Source organism: Morone saxatilis, unplaced genomic scaffold (assembly GCF_004916995.1).
Source record: "Morone saxatilis isolate NCDOM2014 unplaced genomic scaffold, NCSU_SB_2.0 Contig22, whole genome shotgun sequence".
Taxonomy (NCBI): Eukaryota; Metazoa; Chordata; class Actinopteri; family Moronidae; genus Morone; species Morone saxatilis.
The window spans coordinates 20,538,724-20,566,074 of record NW_023339785.1 but is presented as its reverse complement, the minus strand read 5'-3'; the positions used below and the strand labels follow the sequence as shown (position 1 = coordinate 20,566,074).

Sequence of the window (27,351 nt, the reverse complement as noted above, 5' to 3'; positions counted from 1 at the left end):
TCCATATAACTCTTGCAACATGTTTAAACACAACAAATGTTTTACATATAGTATGGGGTATCACTTTTTCTGTGAAAGACATATTTTTGCATCAGCGTCATCTTAACTCACATCTAACGTATTGAAATTGCATCATATTATATCTATATAGATTCATCAAAAAAAGTTTCTACCCCTTCTTGACTCATATAAACTGTATTGATTTTATTTTATATATTATATCTGATATATTTAATTTATTACGACAGATCACACTACTTTCTAATTCCCTCATACATTCTACCTGTGCCATTTCTTTGTTCGCTAATACAAAGATCATCTACTCTTGCCTAGCGGCACACCTCACTAATCGAAGAGAGATCATCTCTCCATATCCCTCAATCTACCCATAAAGCGCACACCTCTGGGCTTCACCATCTCGTAGCTCTAGATCTTATTGAATATTATGTGTAAGTCAGCTCAATGGCCTATATATAGATCCTTTCTGCTCCAAAACATCACGCCATGTAGTAATGTTTAGCAACCCTACGATCCCCTATACGCAACGACGTGTCAAAACTATGGACGTCACTATCGAAAATGAACCTATCTGACACCCCTACACACCACACCGCACAACAATTACACACAGTCACACTCATGCCATATAATATTATTAATTCTCTTCTCAAAGCTCAAATCTACTTTGATTATCCTCAAAATGAAAACTCTACCTCGAACAAAACAGGCTGCTCTTATAGCCCTCTCGTTGATAAGTCTGTGATCTCTCTTGTTGATCTATAATACGCAAGAAAGAGAAAATCGGACAAATCGTCTTATCTCTTGATAAACGCTACGTGTAATTCTGTTTAAGAAGCACAAAATATTTCAGTTAGAAACTCACCAAATCAGCAGTCCTGGTTCTATCCACATTTCATACAAAAACCCCACACCACCCACAAACACGAAACAATACAAGAACATTAAACATAAATAATAACACAAGCCCATAACATACTTCACACATACAATAATAACTATTCCAGGCTATTAATACAGCGATCATAAGTCTCCAACAAAGCACAACGACGTCACAAATGTTTGAGCAGCTCTCGCAAATAACACTTGTGTTTATGCTGTCGAATAGCAGTCAGTCATTGTAATAAAAACCCCACAACAACCCTCATTATGATAAAACTCACATAAGAATTCTGTCCACCTGACAACGAACAACTGCAACCAGATGATCATCCACAGTAAAATACATGTTAATATGGTAGCTATAGAACAATACGGAATGTTGATTCTTAAATGATACACAGACATTAAAATGAGCGCTCTTCATACAGCTCGCGCTAATGAAACGCATATATGCTTTATACTGATTATATCCGAATTCTTGAGACTAAACGCTAGGAACTGCCATACGCAATACTCCTGCTCATATTTACAAGTGATAAAAAAACCATCTAAGAGACTAACTAAAGAATGGCGAGTTAAAGATAGGTCAAGGACAAAAACTTCCAACATGAGGTCTGTTTTCATGGAGTCTTCTCATTACATCTGTTCATCACAATACTTTGCTAGCGCTTTGTATTGGCCATATTACCTGTCTCAGTGCTACATACTAAATTACACCCCGCCCCCCCCAACCCACATGATGTTACTGTGCTACTACATTTCCCAACAATTTTTTCTTATTTCAACAATGTATTCTCTTAAGGAGCACTGGACAAAGTGGGAGTGAAGAAATTGCCCTGGTAATTATCCACTTGTCTATATTCAGCCACGTACTCTTACATTATTCACATCCTTCAATTTACACTGCCATCCGTGTGTGTCATAGCAATGAGCTGCAGTTAGCAAGCCCTGTCATTACTACAGGAGCTGTCCTCCCCTTTCTAACGGCTGTCTCTTGCCATGCCAAACTCACTTTTATGACAGGAAAAGTTCCCTTCAAATGTCAATGAGTTTTAAACCACTTTTGGTCATGTCACTATGTTTTTTTGCATAACAGATGAACGAGAATAAAGAACAATTGAATGAAGCAACCCTTCAATGAAAAACAATTGAATGCTCACATAATACAATTTTAAACTATAAAAGAATGGCAAATATTCATACTAACACTTCTCTTTGTCCTCACCTATGGGAGTGCTGTGGAGTAACACTTGCTCCAGGTTGCGTCCATCGTTGTAGAGAGCCAGGTGCCAGGTGCCGGGATCCATGTACTCAATGAAGCCTGTTTCTTGGAGGCTGCTCAGCAGCAGGCCTTTGGGAGCTTTGGCAGTTGAGATGGGATCAGTCAAGGACCTGGGCAGGGCCTTCCCATCCAACAGTTTCACAAAGTCAAACTGCACACAATCAGAAAACAACAATATCATCCAATTGGGATGAGCAAGATGGGAATTTACGAAACCTGCATATATACAACAGAGATTTGCAAGCTAAACCTTGTGCAGTGGTGTGTGGCTGTTGTTGGGTGAGCTTTGTGAAACTGCCAATTGAATACTATTGGAAAATTGCCTGCATACAAGATGTTGGGGAGTAGTATTAAATGTGGATAGCAGATGAAAATTGTGAAACAGAAACCCAAAGAAACAAAGAGGAAATCGTCATCCATGGCAGCTCAGTCCTACACCAGACATGTTCAACAGCAGTCGGTTCCAAAACCTGACGTGCTGCTAATAGCATGGGCAGACTTTACCACCCAGGTTTTCAAATAGAACAGACTATTATTTCATTTGTCTAAACCTTTCTGTGCTTCTTTCTCACCCTCTTTAACTTTCCCCACCACCCTCGTCTCTCCCTCCCTTCCTCTCCATCCGAAAACCTCCTTGAACTACCAAGCGCTCGCTGAGTCTTATTCCCCCTGAGGGCTGTGTGTCACACTAGTGTCAAAAACAGCTAATTAGACCTCTTCATGCAGGCGAGAGCAGGGGTGCACTGATGTTAAAAAGCAGATGACTCAGTGTGTGTTGTATTTCTGTCTGTACACGTGCTTTTTGCATGGCACAGGGCTGTTCTACACTGTATACGACGTTTGTGTGTATGTGTGTATTCTTTCTGGATATGTATGAGACATATTTAATCCACAGCTGGCATAATCAGAAATCTCTGTTTTCTTGTAAAAATGACATGTGTCCACACTTTTTATGTTGTTTTTTTTCCCCAACCTTGTCTCCTAGAAATTCAGTTTGTATATTACTTAATTGTTTTAACAATTAAGTTGTGGTGACAACATAATCGCTGCCTGGATTAAGTGCAGAGACTGTGTTTCTTTCAGTGAATAAAACACTACATTTATGTACCACACTGGAGGTTCAAGGAGGTGGCTGGGGTGGATGGTGGGCATACAAAGTGCAGGACATTGTCACCAGAATTCAGGCAATATAGGCAACAAAGTTAGTTGTTAGTGTTAGGAAAAATTACAAGCCTTTTCTTAATCTAATCTTTTCCTAATCAAATGAGTCAGTGGAATTAGTGGAAAATAATAATAATAATAATCATTATTTATTGTGCGCTTTCAAAATGTTACACACTGTTACACAGTGCTTCACAAAAAAGTCAAACACAAGTCATAAAATAATCAGGTCAGTGGACATTTTAGTTCAGTATCAACATACTGACTACGACTTGCCAGCTACGTTAATTAACAACATTCCCTCATTATGTTAACAGAGAACATAATTCGGTCAGCATTAAGGTTTGCTCAAAACATATTTTCTGTTGCAAATTAGTTGTATATTAAATAATTTCTAGGGGACATGGTTCTTCTGTCTGCAAATGGCTAAATCTGCTCACCTCTTCCTCTTCTTTTAGTTGACAAATAGCAAAATGCTGCAACAACATCGAGTGACAGAAGCAGTGTGACAGAAAAAGCCAGATTCTGAGTCTCAGCAAATAAAACCTCTGTTCCATCATCTCTTACACTATGTTTTAATATAGCCAAACTCAAGATTTTATTGTTCTTATTAAGTATTTTCTGTTTCTGTTGTCAGAACAAGTATATATTAGTGAATTGTTCATGGCTCATGAATACAACCTGGTAAACTAGCTGGCAGCAGTTCCTGCTCTGCTGCACTGAGATGATGATCAAATATATTATGCTTGCAAACTTGACAAAACAAGCATAAATAGTTTATTGACACATGTGTTGTGTGATTGGCTTTGCTGACATTTAAAATGAATGACACTGAACAGAAGGTTAGAGGTGAAAGGAAGTTGCCTTCTCATTGCTACATGACCCCTGAACTGTCTCAGCAAGAATACGTCTATGGAGTTACAATTGTGTCTCAGCTCTGGCAGAAATTAAGTAGGTACCTACCATGAAGGAAAGGTAGACTGTGTGACTGTGGTGTGCAATGCTCCCTTACTTCCAGTAACTAATTGAATTAATTAATTAAGAATTAATATACTGAATCCGCCATTTTCATTGAAAAGAAACAGAATACTTACTCCAATCTTATCAGATTGGCAACCTGTAACACACAGGTTCAGTGAGCAGAGACACACGTATGTGGATAAAAGCAAACACACAAATTATTATAATATTATAATTATAATCAATATTATTAAATTAATATTAGAATTTATGGAGCACATAACAGACTTTGTTTCAAAATGTAAAGGTCCAGTGTCTAAAATTTAGGAGGATCTAATTGTAGAAATTGAACAAATCTAATATTAGTAGGTATGTTTTGATTAGTGTATAATCACCTGAATATAGGAATCGTTTTGTTTTTGTTTCGTTTTGGGTTGCTTGGAAGTGGAACCACCATTATTTCTACAGTAACCTGTGTAAGTGACAAACAAAGCTCTGGATAGGACCGTTTGCTTTGTTTGCATATTTCGTGGCTAGGAGGATGAAGTAAGGGAGTTGCGAGCTGCAACTAAACTGCTTTATGCCTTTTAATGCTATACTCTTGACTGTTAAATAATTCTTTGCAAGATGTTTTCTCTACAATATATCATTTCTGTGGTCAAAGAATAAATGTATATTTAAAATATCCAATCGCACAATCAGGATCGAGGCACAAAGATAACCCATATACATTGTCACTGAAGAAGACGTTATCACACTATTGTGTCGACTCACTCAAAAACAAAGCCTAAGCCTTGTGGGATGAAAGACTATAATGGGGAGAAAAAGGTGCATTAGAGTGGATGTGGACTGTGGTACTTCGGCAAACAAGCCCATCTGGGCGAACAGCATGTTACGATTGGAGCCTCCATTACCTGAGTGTGTGTAGGCGGTATGTTCCTGCGTCCGTAGACCCCCAGCAGTGCATTGTGTGAGAGAGACAGGTTGAACTTAATGTAGGTCGGATGGTGCACAGTCATATGAAACCTCCAAAAAAGTCCCGGAGGGATCGCCTGGCTCTGCTGGGTTCCAATGTCGACCTCACCACGGTCGATGGCCCGGCCTCGCACCCATTTCTCTGCAGATGAAAAACACAGACAAGTAATATTGTTAAGTCACATATTGCTGATTTGTCAAGGTAGACAGGGAGTTCTATTATGTATCAGAGGGAGCAATTAATAACCAGCCTGATGTCCTCAAACATCAGTGTGATCAGCAGACGTACTAATGAAGTGTGACTGGATAGACATGAGGAATGACTGAGCGCTGGTGAAAATCCTGTTTTTTAAGAGACCTTGCTCTGGCAATCCTTTGGATAGGCTCTGCATAAAAATGAACTGCTTTAGAAAGTAAGTGTTTTGTCTGAGAGCTGTCTACTGGGGCTTTGTCATGGGCTATATTAGCATCCTCTAACAAGAAAGAAAGAGTGTGTGCGTGTGTGTATGTGTTAGCATGTGTGTGAAAGGAAAGAGACAGAGAGGTGGATGAGAGAAAGTGAGGAGGGCAGGGGCACGCACACATACACGCACGCATTCACAAACAGCATCACAGGACAAAGATAGTGTCTTGAGTAAGAGCATGTTTTTGTGTGTGAAGAGAATAGGTCTTTCCAACAGTCCCCTGGCCATCAGCTCCTCTCCTCTCCATAAGCCTTTATCAACCACCAGGCCTGAGTCTTTTGTGTAGGGGAGCAGGCGAGGCTCTCCAGCCCTCTTTGTGTCTGCCTTTATGGCGAGATATATCTCTGCTTCTAAACTAAGATGGAGGAAATACGGTGACAGAAGGGAGCCAGCCGATCGTTACGGCCACAAAGGCAGAAGAACAGTTAGGAGCAGATTCATGGACAAGGCCGCTCGCGATCAATCTATAATGCCTGCAGCTTTACCACTCCATTATGGCGACACCATGCCCACCCACAGGCCAGCGAGCATATATCACATGTATTGTCACAAAGATAGGGAGGTAGAGAGTTCAGGCTCTTGTTTCTACTAATGCTGTTCCTTTTTGCCATGATAGCAGCATGGCTATAGGGAAGGCAATGTTGTTCTGTAGGTTGTTCTGTCCACGACTTTAGTTCTGTGTCTAACTATAATTATTTGTCTCAAAAACTATTGGATAGTATATCTTTACAATTTTGTAAAGAAATTCTTGGTGCCTAGAGGATGAGTCCTAATGACTTTGGTGATCTACCTGACTTTTCATCTAGCAGTAATACAAGGTTGACATTTGTGGTTTTAAGTGAAAATGTCAAATGATAATTACTGGATGGATTGCCATGAAATTTGGTATGCACATTTATGTCCCCCTCAGGATATACTGGAATAACTGTGGGTATCTTTTAATTTAGCACAATCATTAGGTCAAAATTATAATTTGTTTTGTTCTTTGGTTTATGGCCAAATACCTGCTCAAATAATCACGTTCCAATCAGCCTCGACTGTAATTTGTGTTTAGAGGTAATTGGCAAATATTAGCATACTAGCATACTTACCTAAATACCAACATAACATGGTAAACAATTCACCTACTAAACAGCAGCAACTTTGTCAACTCTGTGAGCAAACTAATGTTCCCATTTATCTTAAAGCAACACTGTACCTTAAAACATACAGTCTAACCGAGTTTCACATATAGCTGTAGACTCAATTGACTTATTTCTACAAAATGAAGACACACTTTAGTGTTGTCCTTTATGAGATTACAGGGGTTTTGTGTTTAGTCATCTAAACTTATACCAAACAGCCAAGTGATGCCAGCTCTGCTATTTGCTTGCTGCTGTTACTTACTCTTACTCTATACTCTTTCCTAATCTCCCCATCGCTATCACACGTTCAAGACCTTATTTCATCACAAATGTGTTCATGCGAAAATGCTAAACAAAGAGGGTGAACATGGTAAACATTATAGGCCTACCTGCTGAACATCATCATATTTGCGTTGTCGTTGTGAGCATGTTAGCATGCCAACATAACCATCTAGCTCAAAGCACCGCTGTGCCTTACATAGCTGCTACCATGGCTGTGATTCTTCTTTCTAACCAAAAATGTTACTTTTAAGACCTACTCTCACTCTTTTGACTGTAAAGGCTCATGCTCACTTTAATTTTCTCAGGAGCGTAGGAGGAAATATCCATAAGCAAGGTAAGAGAAAACCAAAAAATTGTGTCTCTAATAAAGTTTATTGCAAATAAAAGAACAGTGTGTGCGCGGGAGTCTTCTCTAAGACCTACTCTCACAAAATGTAAAATATCATGCTAAAACAATGGATTTTCCTTTTTATCTTCTAACCCCTTTATCCTCTTCTATGGACTATGGGAAGTAGTAAATTGATTAATTGGTTAATTGATTGAACTAGACTGAGCTGTGACAACAGAGCTGGATAGAGGGAGAGGAAGAAAGACAAAGAAAGAGAAACATGATAGGGGGGAAAAGAACAAAAAGAGAGTTCAAAAAGGTTTGTAATAAAAGGGAAAAAAGAGACAGGTGTCCCGTATTAAGCATAAATTGTCCCTGTACTAAAGTCTCTACCAAACATAATAAAAGCAGCTTGGCAGAACTACGGTATGCATTCACGCATTCTTGCTGAGTCTACCTCAGCAGTCTACTCCTTTTAATGCTAATCCTCACTCCTGAGCCTCACCACAAAAAAATAAAGGCCAGCAGAGGGATGGATGTCCCGAGGAAAGCAGCCTTTTATTCAACAACAGATGAATAGGACATGAATAGGGCATGGCAGTTGGCAGAACACTGGCAGGCAGACAGGCGCACAGGCGGGCCGGCAAGCAGGCTGACTGGCAGGCTTGCGGGCAGATGAGCAGGCAGGTCCTTCTGATGCTAATTACTGTATAGCGCCTCTCTTAGACTGATGCAACATGGGGACAGAAAGCGGCGCTCAGGTCAGCCGCGAAGATGGGTGGTGGGGTGTGAGAGACAAGGGGCGGTTGGGGAGTTGCAGAAAAAAAAAAAAAGAGGAGGGGGAAGAGAAGAGACGAAAGGACCATGTCCAAAGAGGAGGTGGTGGTGTCAAGTAACAGCTGCTGATGCAAGAAAGAAGAAAAACCATCTCTCTCTCCTTCTGTCTCAGCAGTAGAGAATAATTCTGCAGGTCCAGTAAAAGGAGGGGAGGACAGTGGCATTTTGGAAGTCCTGAAGAAACCAGACGGATCGCATAGTGACTTGGACTCCTCCAGGCCTCCCCAGCTACTCAGATTACTGCTGTCAATCAGTGTGTTCCACCAGCACCATAGCCCTGTGTATCTCAGCACAAAACCTGAGACCATTCTTTGAAAATATCTTTCAAAACAGCAAATCTCTTTTTATTCCTACTTGGCAGGCAAAAGGAATACAAGCTTAAACAAGCCAATATGTGAGCAGGGAGGTAAAATTCCTTCACACCTTGCTATCTTGTGGCTTTAATAAGCGAAAAGCAGCTTGAAATTCACACTTGCTATCGGTTACTTAGAATAAAAATAAAAATAAATGGCATCGCATAAATCTCCTCTTGTGCTTTTCATCATTAGTTGGCAGCAGAATCGAGTTGTAAGCAAAAAGTGTATTAAGGTTTATTTCAAAATGTTGAGCTTGTTTAAAGGGCCGATGAAAGTGTTGCATAGCTTTTTCATGTCTGCCATCAAGCACAATGTGCCCTTGATGGAAATGATAACGGGTTAGTGGGCAGGTCTGCTTAGAACCAACATACTGTACAGTATAATAATTATGCTGCCTAAGCCAATTATACTGGTAGTGTGGCATGGTGTGTGCACATAATATAGCTAATGCCTCCATTGACACTTCTCACCCATGATATGCTAACACATGTACACGTTGTAATATTTCCTCCTAAATTGGCCCTTGAAAGGTTATTTTGCCACATGACATCTAGATTATGATGGTTTTAGATTTGATCTCTTAACTTCTCCCATTTCTAATGACTAGCTAACATCTCCACATTGTCATCCTTCATCCTTCTTATAAAATGTGTGTCTCTGAAAGTCAGTGTGAGTTTGCCTGCCCATCTGTCTGTTGCGTGCCTCTGAGTGTTTTGTGTGTCTAGTGTGTGTGCGGGCAGACCAGTGAAAGAGATGAGCTACATTAGGACTTGGGACACAAGGTCTAATTAATTTCTCTTGCCTACGGGTTATTCAGGTAAAACAATTACACCTGTAATCTATTTTCAAAGGAACTAAACTGTCTTTGCAATTAATGTTATTATCCCTCAGATTCTAATGAAGCAGAGAACAGACTAAAAGTGCAGCTGGGGTCTTGGTGACAGGACATGTCTGGGGGGATCGGAAGTGCGTGTGTATGCGCACGAGTGTTAGTCGATATTGAAGCATAGGCCTGTGTGTGGATCTCACAGACATTGGTGCAGACAACATTAATAGTGTTCCAAATGCAAGAGAGATTGAGTTTGCCGCAGGATGAATAAAAATATCACAATGGGCAAGGTCTCTATAATTACTTGGATTCAATTAAGGGCCTTTTGAGCAGTTGGCTTAATAAGCTTTCAGCCTCCTCTTTCCACTGTGCAGCCTAATGAGTGTCAGTCAGAGTCAGGAGAAGATAATGCTCTTGGCCTTAGGGCCTTCCATTACTCTCTCGTCCTCACCTTCTACCATCACGCCTCAGGCTATGTCTGTGACAGGCAGGTCTGCCTGTTCACAAACTCATTCGCTCCATGACACTCTGAGTGCACTTACACTGTTACACATGTAATATGTGTTGTATAAATTGACACATCATAAAGCATTTGTGGAGTTTGTACTTGTACTACTCAGAGGCCCAGAAGGAGCTAATAAGAGCTCACTAGATATCCATGCTACACATTTTAATCGACCTAAACCCATATGCAATACTTTTAAAGGTCCTGAAAACTTATTTTCTCTGTCTGCTTTATGCTATGACCTATGATTTTCTGCTTAAGTTTAAACTACTTTGTTTGTCTCGCCTAAATTATTTCTGTATTTGAGATGGAACAGTAGATATTACATGATCGAGAGGCTTATCGCACTGAAACGGGCCCTGTGTGCATTAATAGCAGAGTACGACCTGCCGGCCACAGTGACTGCAAACCAGTAGGAGGTACTGGAAAAGACAGTCACAGCTCCAGCCGCTTTTGAGGAGTTGACAAGGGAGGTAAGCTCTTCATCTGCATGTGATGTCATCCCCATTGTCAGTGTCCTTAAACACTTTCTCACTCAAAAAAACGAGTCCGACAAGGGAATCCAGTCCATGAAAGACATTCTCTTTGAGGTGTTTTAGAGATGTGGAATCTGAGCCATCATACACAGTTGCAATGCTACTGGATCCACGATATAAAGACAGGTATGCAGGGTCTATGTTAACTTTACTTAATAAGCCTTTCTTGTGTATGTGAGAGCAAGAGATGTACACATAAATCACACCTGTCAGTGTGTATATGTGTAGAATTTTAACATAAGGGTAGGCAAATTTTCAGTATTACATGTATGTATTCTACAACAAGACTCCATGGGTGCAGACTGGAATACCTTGATACCTGAGCTAATTATTCACCATTCAGAATCTGCCCCTCATGTTAAAGTGAAGAAACTTAAGTTAAATAATTAGTTTTTAAAGGTCAGGGAGCTACTGCTATGTCTTATAATTATACTGGAGATGCTATTATTTTTACTTATTTAAGTTGTGGCCGACATTGCAACTCATTTTTTGCTATGTCATTGAGGTAGACTACGCAGAGTAAGTGTTGAGTTATATCCAGGATTATCCAGAATTTTACATTGAATTATAATTCCTTAGTTATTTAAGTTATTAGTCTACATTTCAACTTGTTTTTGATGTGTCATTGAGGTTGAGCTACACTGAGTGACTATTGAGTTATATCCAGTATTTTATACTGGAATTACAATTCCTTTGTTATTCTAAATATCTTCTAATATTCTAAATTTGCACAAAGTGGCATTTTAAATTTAATTTTGAATGTCTTTGTCAATGTCTTGGTGCTGACCAATCCTAAGTTTTCTGTGTGAAAAGGTTTAAATTAAAAGAAGCAACAATACTGAGTTATACTGAGGCTATGTATTTCTTTCCTTTTTTTGGATGGCCAGGTTAAAAGAGCTGCATCCATACAATGTATTATTAACAGTCTTGGCAGATACTCAAGGTTGTAGTATCGGTATTTGACATGAAAATGTAGTATTGAACTATCCCTAATTACAAGTAATGTGATGCCTTGTGTAGTCATGACCTGTGTGAGCAGTTTGACCACAGAGTACATTTCCCTTCTTAGATTGTTTTATCCGAAGGATTTTTAGTATCCAGTATGCAGTACGTAATATTCAATTCAAATTCAAATAAAAGTCACGTCTTTATTTATTTTTTATTATTTACTATTGATTTAGTGGCATCTAGCGGTGTAGTTGCAGATTACAACTCCCTCGCCTCACCTTCTTGTTCCAAGTGTGTAGGAGAAACCATGGTGGCCTTGAAACTCATGAAAATAAGGCCCTATCTAGATCCAGTGTTTCGTTTGCCCCTTCTGGCCTACTGTAAAAACATGGTGGTTCAACATGGCTCCCTCTGCAGAACCTACTACTAATAACTATAGTTGCCAGTATTGAAGCAAAAAATTACAATATTCTAAAGTGAAGGTACCTCAAAACATTGTTTGACCCCTTTGGCCACACTGTGGCAAAATTATTTTTATTTATTTAAAAAAAGAAAAAAGAAGAAGAAGTTCTAGTCTGTTTACCAAAAAGATAAAGATTGACTTGATTTTTATTTACTTTTTGGTCTTTGATGTCAAAGCCTAAGACATCAATCTACTACTCTCAAATGTCAAGAGTGAGGACTACAAAGTGCTCAGCTCTTCATAAAATGTATAATCTACACTGTAAATACTGACTGCATTTTGAAATTATGTTTAATTTTGTATTTGGATGAGATGTTTTGAATGCAGGCTGAGTAACAGACAGAAATATTGCTGCTTTCTGAACCTGAGGCGCTGACGCAGGGGGTTCACTAAATGATCTATACTTTCTCTGCGTGTGTGTCTATGGGTGTGTGTGTTACATCCCGAGACTGTATCCCAGCGTGAGAAAATCAATGAGACCAGTGTAACAGGGACCAGTCCATCAGCATTTGCACACATGCACAAGCACTCACGCATATTCACACACTCATCCCTCCCACAGACACATCTCCTTTCCTGCACATACATACGTACAATATGCACAAAATTTCTTACACACTACTCACCCTCACTCCACTCACTCTGCACGCAGTCTAGAATATTGATGTGCTCTTTAAGAGCCCTCCTCTCTGTCTGTGTCACATTCCATCCATCTACACACCATTTCCAACCACACCATCAGATAGAGTGAAAACAATTCAGCACTAACTCTCTTTTCATACAGTGGTTTATCCAATCATTGCATAGGCTCAGATGGCATTCCACAAGCTCCACATTTCATCATCTTCGCATTATAATGAGACATTTTGCCGTTCTACTGTATGTCAGTTTGTATCATTTCATATCATTAATATATCCGGCATTCCACGTTGGCTGAAATATTATTCTCAAACTTCAATGTACTTCATTAAGGCAGGGAATCCACTGACAGAAAATTTCTTCTCTGGGCGCTTTGGCTTTCATCTGTACCAGAGGAATTTCTATATGTGTGTGTGGGCATGTCCGGATGCTAGTATGCATGCATGTCAGATACAGAAATAGAAAGATGGTGTTAGTGCGCCTGAGGTTGATTATCATGGGGTGAGTGGCAATTAATGTAGCAATAATTAGAGAGGCTTTTATGTGTGGAGGACTACGAAGGGCTCCTGGTGATCTCTGGAAACTGCGGGAGAGATAGTGCGAAGAACATAAGCACGGCTTGACAAGACACTAGCCATATGCAAATGACACAACATGTCAATTAGCATCTAGCGCCGTGCTGCAAGCGGCTTCTTAAGGTAGATTAGAATTCTGCTGCTCTGGATCCTGATTTCGGGGTTGAGCCAACAAATCAAACAGAGAGTATCTTTATGGCATTGAAGATGACATAAAAACAACACTAAAAATACACAAACAAGAATACAAGAAGATTACTACCTTCCAATCATTTCGCCAAGCTCGTTTCATCTCTCCCTACTGTGCCATCAGTTTATATCAAAACAAGCAGAAACTGATAACTATCCTCCAATCAGTCTCTTCAGCTATCTTTATGCTCCCATGGTCATGTTGTTAGTTGTGTTTATAGCAGTGCAAGTGCAAGAATAAAATCAATTATTCCAAAATAAAAAAAGCACATTTTGCTGCTTGGTTTCTTTGTTTTGTAGACAAAAGCCATGGAAAGGGCTAATAAGTTGTTTCATGAAAATTGTATTTTAATGTCAGCAATTATTTAGCTTGTGCCACTTTTATGGTGGATATCTCAAACATCCCTCAAGTAGATTGGTATCTATCAATCATTCTTCTCTCCTCCCATCACTCTCACTCTTCTCTCTCCCTACCGTGTCATGTTTTTATCATTTCCATTCCCCGCTGCCTCCTCTCACCATCCTTCGCTGTGTAATCTAGGGGATTGTGTGGTCTCTTGGTGTGAGAGGTGATGGGTACAGCAGGATGAGCGTGATAATCTGCCACACTGGATTACAGTCTAATCTCTAATCTCTCTGGCCCTCCTCTGCCTGGGGACCACCTCCACCGTGCCAATTTTATTAATCTGAGCCCCCTGCATCAACGGCTTAGCTTTGCCCATTTTGATTTCCCAGCTTTCATCAAGCATATAAAGCAATAGGAATTGAAACAATAGATTGTTGTGACGCAACACTCGGAAGTGAATTCTATGACCCCTGCACGCTCTATCGGAGGATTTAGCTACTGATGAGAGTGTTAATCCTCAGAATGTGAGGATTCATCAAGAATAGTTGCTTTAGGGATGTCCCAGGTTGCCCAAATTGCAACGGGTTGCAGTTTGTCTTGCACATTCTCTGTATAAGTGCTGAACATGGGCTCCAACAGCTTCCAATGTAATATCCATCAGAGTCAGTCTAAGCATGAAGGTTGCTGTGTCCTGCCTGACTTCATGACCTGGAACACTCACAATTAATGTCCCATGTCATGGGGTTAAATTGGTGTTAGTAATTCCTCTGGCTAGTTGAGAGACGGCCGAGTGTGGAAAGGCTATTCCAGTCACGGACTGGCTAAGAGGGAACATGATTAACCAATTACCTTGCCTTTCTAATAAATGAGTAATCAGTTCAAGGCTGATCTCTGGACTGATGTCTCTCTATCGTATTGTAACATTCATTGTGCCGAGTGTGTTATGTATGCAAGTCCTAATGCAATAGAAACTGACTGGAATTCATGCCAATGGATATATAGTCCGTCTCCACATGTTCCAATCATAATGTTTTCCATTCCTATTTAAATTTCAAAAGGATTTTCTCATCTTAACTACTATTCTAATAATTGTGTTTCCATTAAATCCTGTAGCAAAAATATGTGCTGGCAGGATTTTAAAAACCAGAGTACAATAAATTCTCATTGTACTTTCTCATGGAAAGTTACAGAAAACAGAATAGTATGTGAGGACCTGTCTTCACATGTTTCTATTTGAGCTGACCTTTCCCATATGTATATTTGTAGAGTTTGTCCAGAGGGGGTTTAATAAAGGTGGCTCAGAAAAGCAGAGCTTTTTGTAAAAAGCCTGTTTAAGTCATCCCTACTTGCATCTTATGTGAGCAGACTTAGTCACATTTGGTTTATTTCATGACTTTGGAAGGCAGACCTTTGACATCAAGCAGTGATCACAGCTATTCACAGTGACAAAGATTACAGCCAATATTCACAGCCACAAAGCAGCACATACTGAATATGTTATAAGTCTATACACAAAAGTTACAGCAAAAATTAACCAAATATAGAAAAGCAAAAGCAAAAGAGAGCTTTTGGTGACATGTTGTCAACCAGCAGTGATCTCAGACACAACTAGAGGTTATATTAAACCCATTGTTAGCTGAACTTGTTGCAGCGCTTTGCTTGCAAACATTACATTACAATGTGAACCATTAAAAAAATGGTTGTATCTCAACTGGCAACAGTTCGTCAGAGATTTGGGTGTGTTATGTTAGCTATAAAGGTCTGGTAAGCTTGAAATGTGATAGATCTGACTAGATGTACTACAAATTGACTCACAGTGCAGTACCGAAAAAGGAACCTTGATGTAGGAATTTTGAGAAAGTACATATGTTTCTGTCTGTTCGTAATACTGGTTAAAGTATATTATGAAGATAAGCCTAAAAACTAGCCTGACCAGAACAGGCTAGTCTGGAAGGATACGTTTTCAAGGTAACTTTATTATAGAATTATTTAACTCTCTTTTGTGAAATTTACCAAGAATAAGCCTGTCTTACTGAAATTAGCCCTGTTTAAATGTTAATCTTGCTTTATGTAACACCCTATTGGTTTAACTGCACAGTAATTCAACAGAAAATCTGCCAAACACAGTTATAGTAAATTGAAGTGAAACGCTGTAAGCCAATGTTCATTCAATACATTTAATATTTAATAAATAACAAATTACTATATTACATTTGCTTTGTTATTACTGACAGGCAAATCCTGTCAATAGTTGAGTGCAGAACATCTGTTATTACGGTGTGTACTGTGTGTGTGTCAGCTCACCTCTGTCACCAGCATGTGTGTTTTCAGGGTTGAGCGTATCCAGCAGGTGGATGGAGCTGGTAGGTCTGGTTTTGCTGTGGTCCTCCTGTTGATGGTCCGCCGAGCTCAGGCCGTTCTCATACAGCTGGCTCTCGCCATGCCGCAGATGCCAGGTCAGACCTAACAGGTGGACCGCTATAGACACACACACACACCGCCAAAGAGAGAGAAAAGCAGATAGAAAAGATCATTATTCAAGGCATGCGTGAGGGGTGTGTCTGAATCTTCTTTAATGCCTATCTTAGAGCTCTCACTCAGTTTATGTGCTTATTAGTGCCTGGCAAGCCAGTGGACAATTAGCAAATACACAAAGAATACACACATATATACCTCTCACACACACACGTCCAGTATATGCACGTACACATGTGTATGTGAACAAAGAACGTGGCAGAGGTGGGCAATTAAGGCAGATCTTCAGAGCCTAAGCCCAGGGCTGGTATTAAAGCGCTAACACAGTCTTTTATGCATGACTAATGATGCTTTGAAAGCTGCTGCCGATTCACAATCCATATGGGCCTTTTAAACAACAAAGGGTATGGGAGGATACTGAATTCCCCCTCCCACTCTTAAAACTGTTTACTAGGACAACAATCCAGCATGCTGTTAAATAAAAACAACTAACACCTGCCCATTAAGGAAATTAATTAGCGTCTTGCAAGGTTGTCAATAAAATGTTCAGTAAAACATTCACCTTGCTCTGACCAATCCTCAGCTTCCATTCATGTGAGATTGTACTCCAACACTGCTTTAGTTTTCAACTTTAAAAGAATCTAAAAAGGTAATGTCCCTTTGCTGATATGAAGAACAAAGCAAATGAAATAAATCATTGCAGGTTTTTTCTCCTCTGACACATTCGGAACATCAAACAAAAGCAAAGACTCAAATCAAAAAGTTACTATGCGCTGGTGGCAGTCAGAGGATGGCGGCTGCATGCAGATCAAGGTAAGGAACTTCTAACGACTTCAAACATCTTCACTGTCTGTCTTCTGTCTGCTGATTGCCGACACCCAGAAAAAAGCACTTGCTAACGCTCGCACAAAATGGCTGCTTAGAAAAACAAATCCACAATTATACAGCATGACCAGCACATGCACGCAGGTACAGCACACTCACACGAGTGCATAAATGTATGTGCGATTTTCATGTATGCATGAATGCTTACACCCACACACACCTACACATTCACCCACACTTGATCCCCAGCTGATGAGGAATACCTAATTAAAACTCCAGATAGTTCAAAGCAATTTGCAGTCACTTTCTGTTGCAGAAGCACAGGGGAAAAAAGAACTATTTTCTCTGAAAAATACAGCAAATCTGTGATGAGCTCTGAGCGTTGAAGCCACTTTGGTCCCATGCTCCACTTTGGCATCTATGGGGATCAGCAAATCATACATTCCCAACATTTCAACTTCTGACTAGCTCTAGCCACTGTTGGTTTAGCTATCTACTCATGCACAATATGAGCTCTTCAAAGCAGAACACTGACGATTACTAGGGCCATGAGGGAGACGTCATGCATCATTTAGTTCAGACTAATTGAACTGTCAGCCTGTGACGAGACCAGACATGGACACGCACAGATTCTTCACATCAGTGTGCGTACGAGTCACTCATTTTAATTTTTTTCCCTCCTCACTGTAGTTTTCTTATTTTCATTTCAAAAAGATGCAGTGTGGGGGATTTTCTCATTAACACATCACTGTGAAATTAGTTGTGATGACTCATTCTGATGGTGGAAAAAAAAAAGTATGATAAACAGTAACCCAAATGATCTGCCTTGTACATTCAATTTCATGGATTCAGTTTCTAGCAAAATCCCTTCTGGTTGTCTGGTACTGTAAGTACTTCATCTTTAGCAGACAGGTGGGAGAAAACGCAAGCAGGTAGAGAGAAAGTCACAGAAAAACATACCGATGACAGTCACATTTTATTTAACAATGACAGATTTAGAGACAGTCCTGCAGAAATGTTCTTTATGCTGCAGCCCATTATGAACTCTCTTCTATTAGAATTAAACATGAAATATAGTGATGCACCTACAAATGTAGGTTTGTATGCATCATGACTGTTTGTACTGCATTAAATTACGCAGTGGAGTGGAACAACCTATCATAGTTTCATAAATTAGTCTGTAAGAGTGCTCAGTGAGGGATGACAAGTTATTCCCAAACTGATACTTTTAGCGTTTCTACCATTCAGTCTCTCATGCTTCATTCTCTTCTCACTTCCTCTCATCTGAATTGCTTTTCTTTCTCTCCTTGTTCTCCCGTGCACCCCCACACCTCCGTTAGCCAAGTGTTACCCACTCCAGTAATGACTCTGCAGCGACAGTCCTCACCGGCTCTTCTATCTTCTCCTCTTCAGCACTCCATCCCTCCTTAAAGCCCCTCAGACCCTATTTCTCCTGCTCCTGCTCATCAGTCTCTCTCTCTCCGTCTCTCTCACTCTCTTGTTTTATGGCTGTTGACCTTTTGCTAGAACACTTAGCATCTATAGTCAGAGAGCATACACACACACACACACACATGCACATACGCACACAAAAAACACGAGCTGAAGCGAGGAGGGATAAGGACCTAGGAACATGAGGAGAGGATGGGGATGGAGGGTGCAAGTTTGTGTGTATGCTCTTGTACTTTTGAGGACCCGGTGTCCTCACCGCAATATTAAGACTAGTGATGACAGTATTAAGACTTGTTCTTCACATGACCAAGATAATTCTAGGTATTTCAAAATTGAGTACTTATGGACCCACAGGCAAGGACAGGACTTGTGTACAGTTAAAGTTGGAGTGGTTTTGGACATCTAGGAGTCCCATTCTTCAGCTGCAGTCAGAGCTCTCCTGTTTAAATCAGTACAAAAGATGAGCAACTGCTGAGTTTGAAGGTTCATTCTTGACCTTAGAAAATTGTTTGACAGAATAATCCTAACCCAAGGTCCACTTACTAGCTTAGATACAAAGATAAAGTTTGCTCAGTTGATGTTGTAACATACCATATATTGTTTCCTCAAAAAAGCCAGTGAGAGGGCCTTGAGTTGGAATTATTTTGTCACTGGGTAAGTATATATCAGGTCTGAAAAATTTTATATTTTGAGCCCCCACACAGGCATATTTACCCAGAGGCCCAGAAATCAAACATAATTTCTATGATATTTGGTATACAGTTGGTAATTAGCTTAAAATTCTATTTGGTGAAATAATATGCAGCATCAACTCAAATATTAAAGGTATTAAATTAGTTTTTACACAGGGCCCCATTATAATAATAAACTGTATTTATTTCAAAACAAAATTACAAAGTGCAATACATTGTTGAACCATTTAAATGCTTCAGAACTGCAATAAGGCAAATACCCAAAAATAAGATAAAAACAATAATAATAATAAATACTAATACTAACAAAAATAGATAAGACATGTTGGATGTGTGCTAGTATAAATAATAAGCTGTTTTAAAAAGATAGGTATGGAAAAATTATTTAAAATATGTCACTTATTCTGCTGCCTCAGATCCACAGGCGGAGAGCTCCAGAGCTAAGGGGCCCTGACTGCAAAAGCCTGGTCCCCTTTAGTCTTGAGCCAGGACTTAGAAACAGACAGCAGCACCTGCCTGCAGATCTGAGGCTGCGGTCTGGCTCATAACGGAGCAGCAAGTCAGAAATATAACTAGGAAACCCTGACGTGCTTTAAAGGTAATCAGTACAATCTATAAATCAATTCAAAAACTTGCTGGTAACTAGTGAAGAAGGCTTAAATAGGAGTAATATCATTTTGTCCTCAAGTATTTATTAAAAGCAGAGGAGCTGCATTTTGTACTAGCAAAGGATCACTTTTTGGCTCAGCTCTGAATACAATGAATTACAACAATCTACCTGAGATTACATAAAAGCATGTATGACCTTCTCGAGATCAGGCCGACCGAGAGAAAGGCCGGATTTTGAGATGTTCCTCAGTTGATAAAAAGATGATTGAATGACTTTTGTAACTTGATTCTCAAATGAAAGGTCACTGTCAAATATTACACACAGGTTTTTGGCTGTAGGTTTGACATTTGTAGACAGGGAACCAAGATGGTTTTTGTAAAATTGGGATAGGACCAAAAATAATATGTTTTTATTTAGCTGGAGACAGTTTTGGGACATCCAGCATTTTATTTCTAAAAAAACAGATAATAACTGGTCAAAATTGCATTAAACCTTAACTGGTTTTCAATAAGACATATAGTAAATTTGTTTGTCATCTGCATAACAATGATACGGAATTTTATGTTTATTTATACAGAAGGGAAATTATTTTTAAATTTTACTTCAGTGGTGCAAATTGCCCAATCAATTAACAATTATAGATTACTACAAATATATTGCCATGGAGACAACTTGGAGCCTTCTGAGCATTTTGGGCCCCTGATGACAAAACCTGTCAGTTCAAATATGTTGTGTGATAGGTATTAATCTTGTAATCATGTAACTCTTAGTAAGAACTGGTAAGTGTTATTTTAAGTGAATTTATTACCATCACATGGTCTTGGGTTAAAGATAAAGAACAAACCGCCCCAGTAGCTCTCCTGGAAGAATGGGTACCACATGCCAAAGCTGAGTCCTTACTGCGGTGGCCCCAGGTTTGAAACTGGACTTTGCTGCATGTCATCCCCTCTCTCTCCCCTGCCTATCCTGTCTCTCTCTTCAACTATCCAAAATAAAGCAACATGCCAAAAAAGTAGCAACAATGGCACAGTCTAATTTTCCCAATGGCAACAAAAAAGTGTTCTGAATTTGCTAGTACTCTGATTCTTGCCACTGACTGGCTTCTTTTTCCCCATAGCAATGGCGGCTGAGGATTGTGGGTATTGTAGCATTTAGAGCCATCTGCTACACCAAAATGATGGAAAAAAGCATGATTTATCAGACTCAAAGTTGAAATAATGAAAACGGTTGGTGATAACATAAACATATAGTAGCAGGGGATTGTTAAATTAAACTCTGAAATTTCTATGTTTGATTTTGTTAATTAAGTTTTTTGGCTTTTTAAAATATTAATTTGTCAGAAACAGACAAGAAACTAGAAGAGAAAGAGGGAATAATTAATAAAGGTCCCAAAATGAAATCAAACCAGGGATGTTGCAGTATATGGTTTATGTCTTAACCACTCAGCCACCACTACACCCTGTGTTTCTAAGGAACATTTAGAACATCATTAAACGTAATGCAATAAAAAATACCTCCGCGGTACCCCTCACTTCTTAACACCATTGCTTATAGGATTTGACACATCTTTGAGCCTTTGTGTGAACACAAAAATGCATACACACTCACACAGACACACACTTAGACACAGCATGCAGTCAGTTATGTGAGCAGCATGGGCCCAGCGTGAACCTTCACTCTCACTCTCTTATTCTCTTGCCTGTCTATCCATCTCTCTCACAGTGTCCATCTTTCTCTCGCGCTCTTGCAAAAACGCACATAACGATCACATGTTAGAAGGAGACTCCGAGTGAGTCCAGTCATTATAACGGGAGCGGCGGCAACACAGTGGCGATAGCGAGCAGCAGTGCAGCGAGCTAACAGGCCGAGGCCCTCGCACACATGAATCATTGATCAGTGTGACAGTGAGATGACTGCCAGAGGTAATAGGACGGCACTGCTGTGAGGGGGTTCTGTACAGTACCCTCACTGTCGGCTACCCCACCGAGATGTGGGTAGAAGATGTGGCAGGCTGAAGAGAACAGCGCAGGGTGTAGTAAGAGACTGAGACAGTTCAGTAGTAACAGAAATAGGTGCTTGATGTGGCTTTTTCAGGTTTACTTAAACTACCACGGAAATAAGAGAGCAGAGGAATCCAAGCAGGTGGAAATTTGTGGATGAAGTTAGCAAGGCTCCTGAGATAACAACCCCTCCATTGCGACAGTTGTACATTAACAGCTGGAATGCAAAGACGTATGGATGGCATATCTTTATTGTTAAACTCGCGTCACCATTCTCTCCAGATAGACAGGTTTTAAAAACAGACTATTTGAGCTGGTAGAAGCAGAGATAATGCTAGCTTGCAATCGCTGCTGCAGTTGTTGCTATTGTTGTTGTCAGGCATGTGTGTGTCTCCAGATTAGATAGAAATGATTGTGGGCTCCAGTGATGATTAGATTTCACACTCGTGGTGGGAGAAAGAGCAGGAGATAGAGAAAGAAAATTGTGTGTGTGTGTGTGTGTGTGTGCATTCCTTTTTAATGCCTGTGTTACACTACATGCAGCTATCTGGTGTTTGTAACCGTGCTGGGTTGGGCTGGGGGACACAATGGGTGAGACTGACTGTGAATATACTGTCTTATCGATAACCATTACAGCCAAGGTAGCACTGCAGTCAGTTAAAAATGATTTATCAATACACTCGCACAAGCGGAAACACACCCTGGCCTGATTGCCAAGTTCTTTTCGCTCATACACATAGCTAACCGCCAACTATATTTTGTCTGACAACCAAAGACTACAGCTGGCTTTGCCCTGCAGCAAACACTTTCAAGAGCATCAGTCATTCGATTTAGTGTGTAGTTTAGCATGTACAGTAAAAGCAATTTCTCATCCAAGTTCTGCATGGCTGTGTCAGCCTCTAGCTAAGCCACAACTTCTGAGGGATGGGAGAAAGAAAGACAGAGAGAGAGAAGGGCAGAGGAAGATAAAAGACATGGGGAGAGGGAGAGACGGGAGTAAGAAAGAAAGAGAGAGAGAGACAAATGGGGAAAACAAGTGTGAAGGAGAGTGAAGGAGAGGGACTAAAGAGCCATCTGTGTCTAAGTCAACGTTAGAGTAGAGACTGAGGGCCTGGGGGTCTGCCTGCCCTCCCGCCTTTTCGCCTGTCGGCCCTCGCTCCACTCTGACAGACAAGAGGTGCTAAAGTGTTTTTCTTACTCCCCTCCACCAACCCCTTGAAAGCTACTAATACCGCTGTCATGACTGTTTAAGTGTGTATGTTTGCGTGTGTGAGTGTTTGCCAGCTGACATTTGCTTGTGTGCAAGTGTGTGTGTGTGTATGTGAGCAGACGCAGAGCCACCCTCCAAACTGTCTTCACTGGTATAAACCTCAGGACTTATCATCGGTGTGACCTTGCTAATCTGAAATGGGAAGTCCTGTTTGAATAAAGGGATAAAATGACGGGAAGAGGGATAAAGGAAGAGCGGAGGTGGTGACACACTTCTCACATCTTGAATGATGAGATGTGCTGTATATCCTGGTGTTTATTTACCAGTAAAACTCTCTGTCACTGTCATCTAGTTAGTCACGGTAGCGACAGTACACCAAGTCCAACAGATCACAGCTTTCTGCTTCACGCATTTCTCTGTTGTTCTTTCATTTCTAATCACGCCCCCTCTCCCTTTCTGTCAGAGTCCCCCACTCTCCATGTCTGTCTCCCACTTGCTGTCTTACTGATCTGGCCCTTTTCTGAAAGCTGATTCATGTTACAACAGACAGAATAGTGCTAAATGAGCAGGGGATCGGCGCCATGTTAGATTCCCCTCCGGCAGCCACCATCAACCACCACTGAGAGCTAAAACACTGCAGACAAACAGCGACTCACAACTGCCGCTCACGTTCACATACAGCTCAATCCATGTGTGATTGTGCTTTGGTGTGCGACTGCATTTGTGTGTCATGGAGTGGGTGAGGAAAAAAAGTGTGTGTGAGTTGCTGTGCATGTCCGTGTGTATGTGTGTGAGCATGGTGCCTCAGTGAACTATTGAGGCTATTTCATTGCAGCCTCTCTGACCTTCTGGAGACATTTTACCAAAGGGCTCTCTCACCATTCAGAGCTTTCTGTACAGAGTCTGTCTAGCCATTTAAAGCAATTTTACCAAAGGCTTCTGGAGCTGTTAGGGCAGTTTTAGCAAAGGCCAGCGGGTTTCTTAGAGCTGCATCAGACGACCAAAATAGAGGACTGAAAACAAAGAGAAACTGGACCAATCAATACAGACCCCAATGAGGCATGAAGCAGCTGGCTGAAAGAAGCTTGGGGTGCACACACAAACACATACACACACAAAGAAGCACACACACGCAGTCCGAATCAGAAAGTCACGCACGCACCTTCAACTACATGCACATGCTTGCACACACATACATTTGAACTTGGACACACATGTGGCTCATTGTTTTTGTTTTCTCACATTTTCACCATAAAAATTTGTAAAGGAGCAGAACAGTTTAAACCAATGTTCACCTTAAATTTCTCTCCCCATGCACCCAAAATAGGTTGGGTTTTTTTGGCCTGTAAAATCACTCAACCATACCACAGTTTACAGTAAACAAGCTCAGAAAATGCCTCCATAGAAACTGGAGAGAAAAATGAGGAGGAAACAAAAATGTGCTTCTGGTTACATACTAGTCATTCTAAATTTGTAAAAAATTAAAATTAAAAAATTAATGGAAAAAAGAGAATACAATTAGCATATTGGTTACGTGATCATCCCTATGTTTGTCCCCGGTTCCTAATTTTCCCCCGGTCCTATGTATCCTCCGGTCCTATGTTTCCCGCCGCTAAGTTAGGGTTAGGTGTAAGGGTTTGTGGTTAAGGGTTTTTTGTTTCCCCGTCCCCATACAGTTAAGCGTGGGAACATAGGACCCGGGGAACATAGGTAACTTTGTTACTGGTCTAACTATCAAAATAATCAAAATATTTTCTTTTTGAAAAATAAAAATGGAAAATAAAAGTATTTCAGTATTATACACACGCAGACACCTTAAAACACATACATAGGTAAAGATTAAGGCATACATATTGACTCAAAGGTGAAAGCCCTCTCAGTGTGAGCTATAATTATGGAACAGATTACAAACATCTGTTGAGGCAAAGAGAATAAAGCCAATACACGGTGCAGAACACGGCAGAATTGCTGTACTGTGATTGAGTCACTGTGTGTGACAGCTTTTTTGTGTCCAGCTGAACTGTGCTGAGCCAGTACACTTCTAATAGAAAGGGTTCTAGTTTCCAGGCCCTACTGGAAACAAGCTGTACCAGCCAATCTTACCCACTCAGCATCGCTGAGTAGATAATTGGTTGCCAGTTGCCCTCCTTGACAGAGCTGCACAATGAAGAGGATCGCGGCTGATCCCAGACAAACAGGCGACCACCTGTTCAAAAACTTTCCTTTGGGAGAAGGCAACATTTCATTAGGGCCAGGCCGACTCAACATCTCAACAGCTTCGTCCCGACAGCCATCACCAGACTTAGCTGACCCTCTGACTTTACCTCTGTACACAATCTCTGGCCTCCTGCCTACCACCTGCTATCAGACCAGACTGCAATGCCCACTTTACAGACTGTTCATTCCACTGAGGTTATTATTAGTATACAAAACAAGCTAATTAATGCACTACATTTACAATTACTGACCATCACATTTATCATTGGTGTTTACCACCTATGTTGTGCTTCAGGGACTGTTACTTAATGTTCAAAACTGTGAAGCATTGTTATCCCACTGAGGACAACCATCACAGTCCAGTGTGTGTGTGATGGCCTGCAGATTGTGCTGTCTGATTGCATATGGGACTCAGTTCAGACTGAATAATGTAGCAGATCGTCAGCAGTGAATCAGCACATTTGAGCTTTTCCAATTTAGACTTGGACTATCCTTTTATTTTAGGTATGTCTTCTTTGTCCTTTCTATCAGTTCACTGAAAAATCAGCTTCACACACTGAGTTTCTGTTGGGACATTTCCTTAATTACATTGCACATTAAGAATAAACTAACAGCACTAGACAAAAATGTGTTTGATAAAATACAAATCATACTGTTCTATTTCTGATATAATTGCTACTTTCTTACCCAGTTACTCTGTAGTTGCAGTGTTCATAAAGTCACAGCACATCAGTCCTAATTTGCTAATGGTGCTTTTAGCTAAAATGGAAATAGTAAAGCTCTTCCTCACTTGGACCAGCAATATTTATGTTTTGTTAACCATTGTTCCAAATTAAGTTTCATTGTTGTAGTGTGTGTGTGTGTGTGTGTTCACTAAAACACTATAATGAGAGTCAGGAGCACTGGTCCTGACAATGGACAGAGCTAGCCGGCTATGTTGTGAGTGCTGGATCACCATCGGCCTGAGACCAAAGTAGGCTGTTTTCCCTTATACCTGACAGTAGGGGGTGAGGAATATGACAATATTGTGAAACAAAATTAATTAAGATCTTGTAGACCTTTCCCACTGCTTCCTAAAGACAATAGTCGTGTCCTCATGCACCTCAGTCCAAGATACTGTGTGCACATAAGCACTTTCAGGGACCCAAAATGATCAGGAATATTATTGCCAATCTCCTGACCAAACACACTGATTGTACTGGTTGTGGTTGATAAATACCCTAATTCTGCTTCTTTTTACAACATTGTCAACAGGATAAAACAACTGAATCTGAAGAGTGACACAAAGTTCGTTTGACAATAAGTGTTTTTTTTTTTACAGACATTTTGAATTGCCATAGTAGGAAGAGTACAGGTGTCACCTCATCTCATAATCATCTTTGGCAATACAACAGTAGCAATATTGGCAATATTTCATTAATAGCAACAAGAACATTAGAATGTTCATTAATTTCACTTAAAGGCATTAAATGCAAACCGCCATAAAAGCAAACAACAAATACGCCCTCACTCATAAACAGCCTATCATATTCCTTGATAATGGAGTGTGCTATGAGTGAATCACCATAGCTGCGTCCACTCTATGCAAAGTCATCAGTCACAGCATTCATCTGTTACATACAAAAAACATTTTACCATACACATTTTCAGCTATATCGCCCAGCCCTAGTCACTAATAACATTAACAATGGCTTTGTTCTAGTCAAGTGTATTAGCAAGCCTTACAGAGTGACAGTGAGTCAGCATGAACAATACCAGGACTCTGAAACTGAAGCAGCTGAATTATAATAATAACATGCATTTTTATAGCGCCTTTCAAGGTGGAATTCATTATTCGCTTTACCTTTCCTACTGTGACAAGTCAAAATATCTTCTGAGAAAAAGGTCTATTCCAGAACAATTGCTGGACCTGCTGAATAATTCTAATACGTGAGTTTGATTCTGATTCTAAATCTGTTGTAAAAGAAACTAAAACTTCCATAGAAAACAACTCTACTATAGACAGGATGACAGGAGACAGGAGACAGGATGTAGGCTTATTGTATTACCTAATAAAAGGTCATCTACCTTGTCTAAACAGTCTACACATTTTATTTAACCTTTAGGAGCCAATGGTCTGCATCTTTCATGAGCTCACCACAAAAGATCCAGAGTTCATCAAACGGTAGGGC

At 40.2% G+C, this 27,351-nt stretch overlaps 1 protein-coding gene across 1 annotated transcript in view; it reads right to left on the bottom strand.

Annotated features, from left to right (window-relative positions):
• The window catches only part of tenm1 (teneurin transmembrane protein 1), a 167,505-nt gene that overhangs the window by 78,066 nt on the left and 62,088 nt on the right, over nucleotides 1-27,351 (bottom strand). Inside the window, exons 6-8 of the mRNA XM_035669788.1 lie at nucleotides 16,004-16,177; nucleotides 5,218-5,420; nucleotides 2,126-2,333 (exon numbers count right to left, since the gene is read on the bottom strand). Of these exons, the coding sequence (XP_035525681.1) occupies nucleotides 2,126-2,333; nucleotides 5,218-5,420; nucleotides 16,004-16,177 (585 nt within the window). The remainder of the gene's footprint in view (nucleotides 1-2,125; nucleotides 2,334-5,217; nucleotides 5,421-16,003; nucleotides 16,178-27,351) is intronic.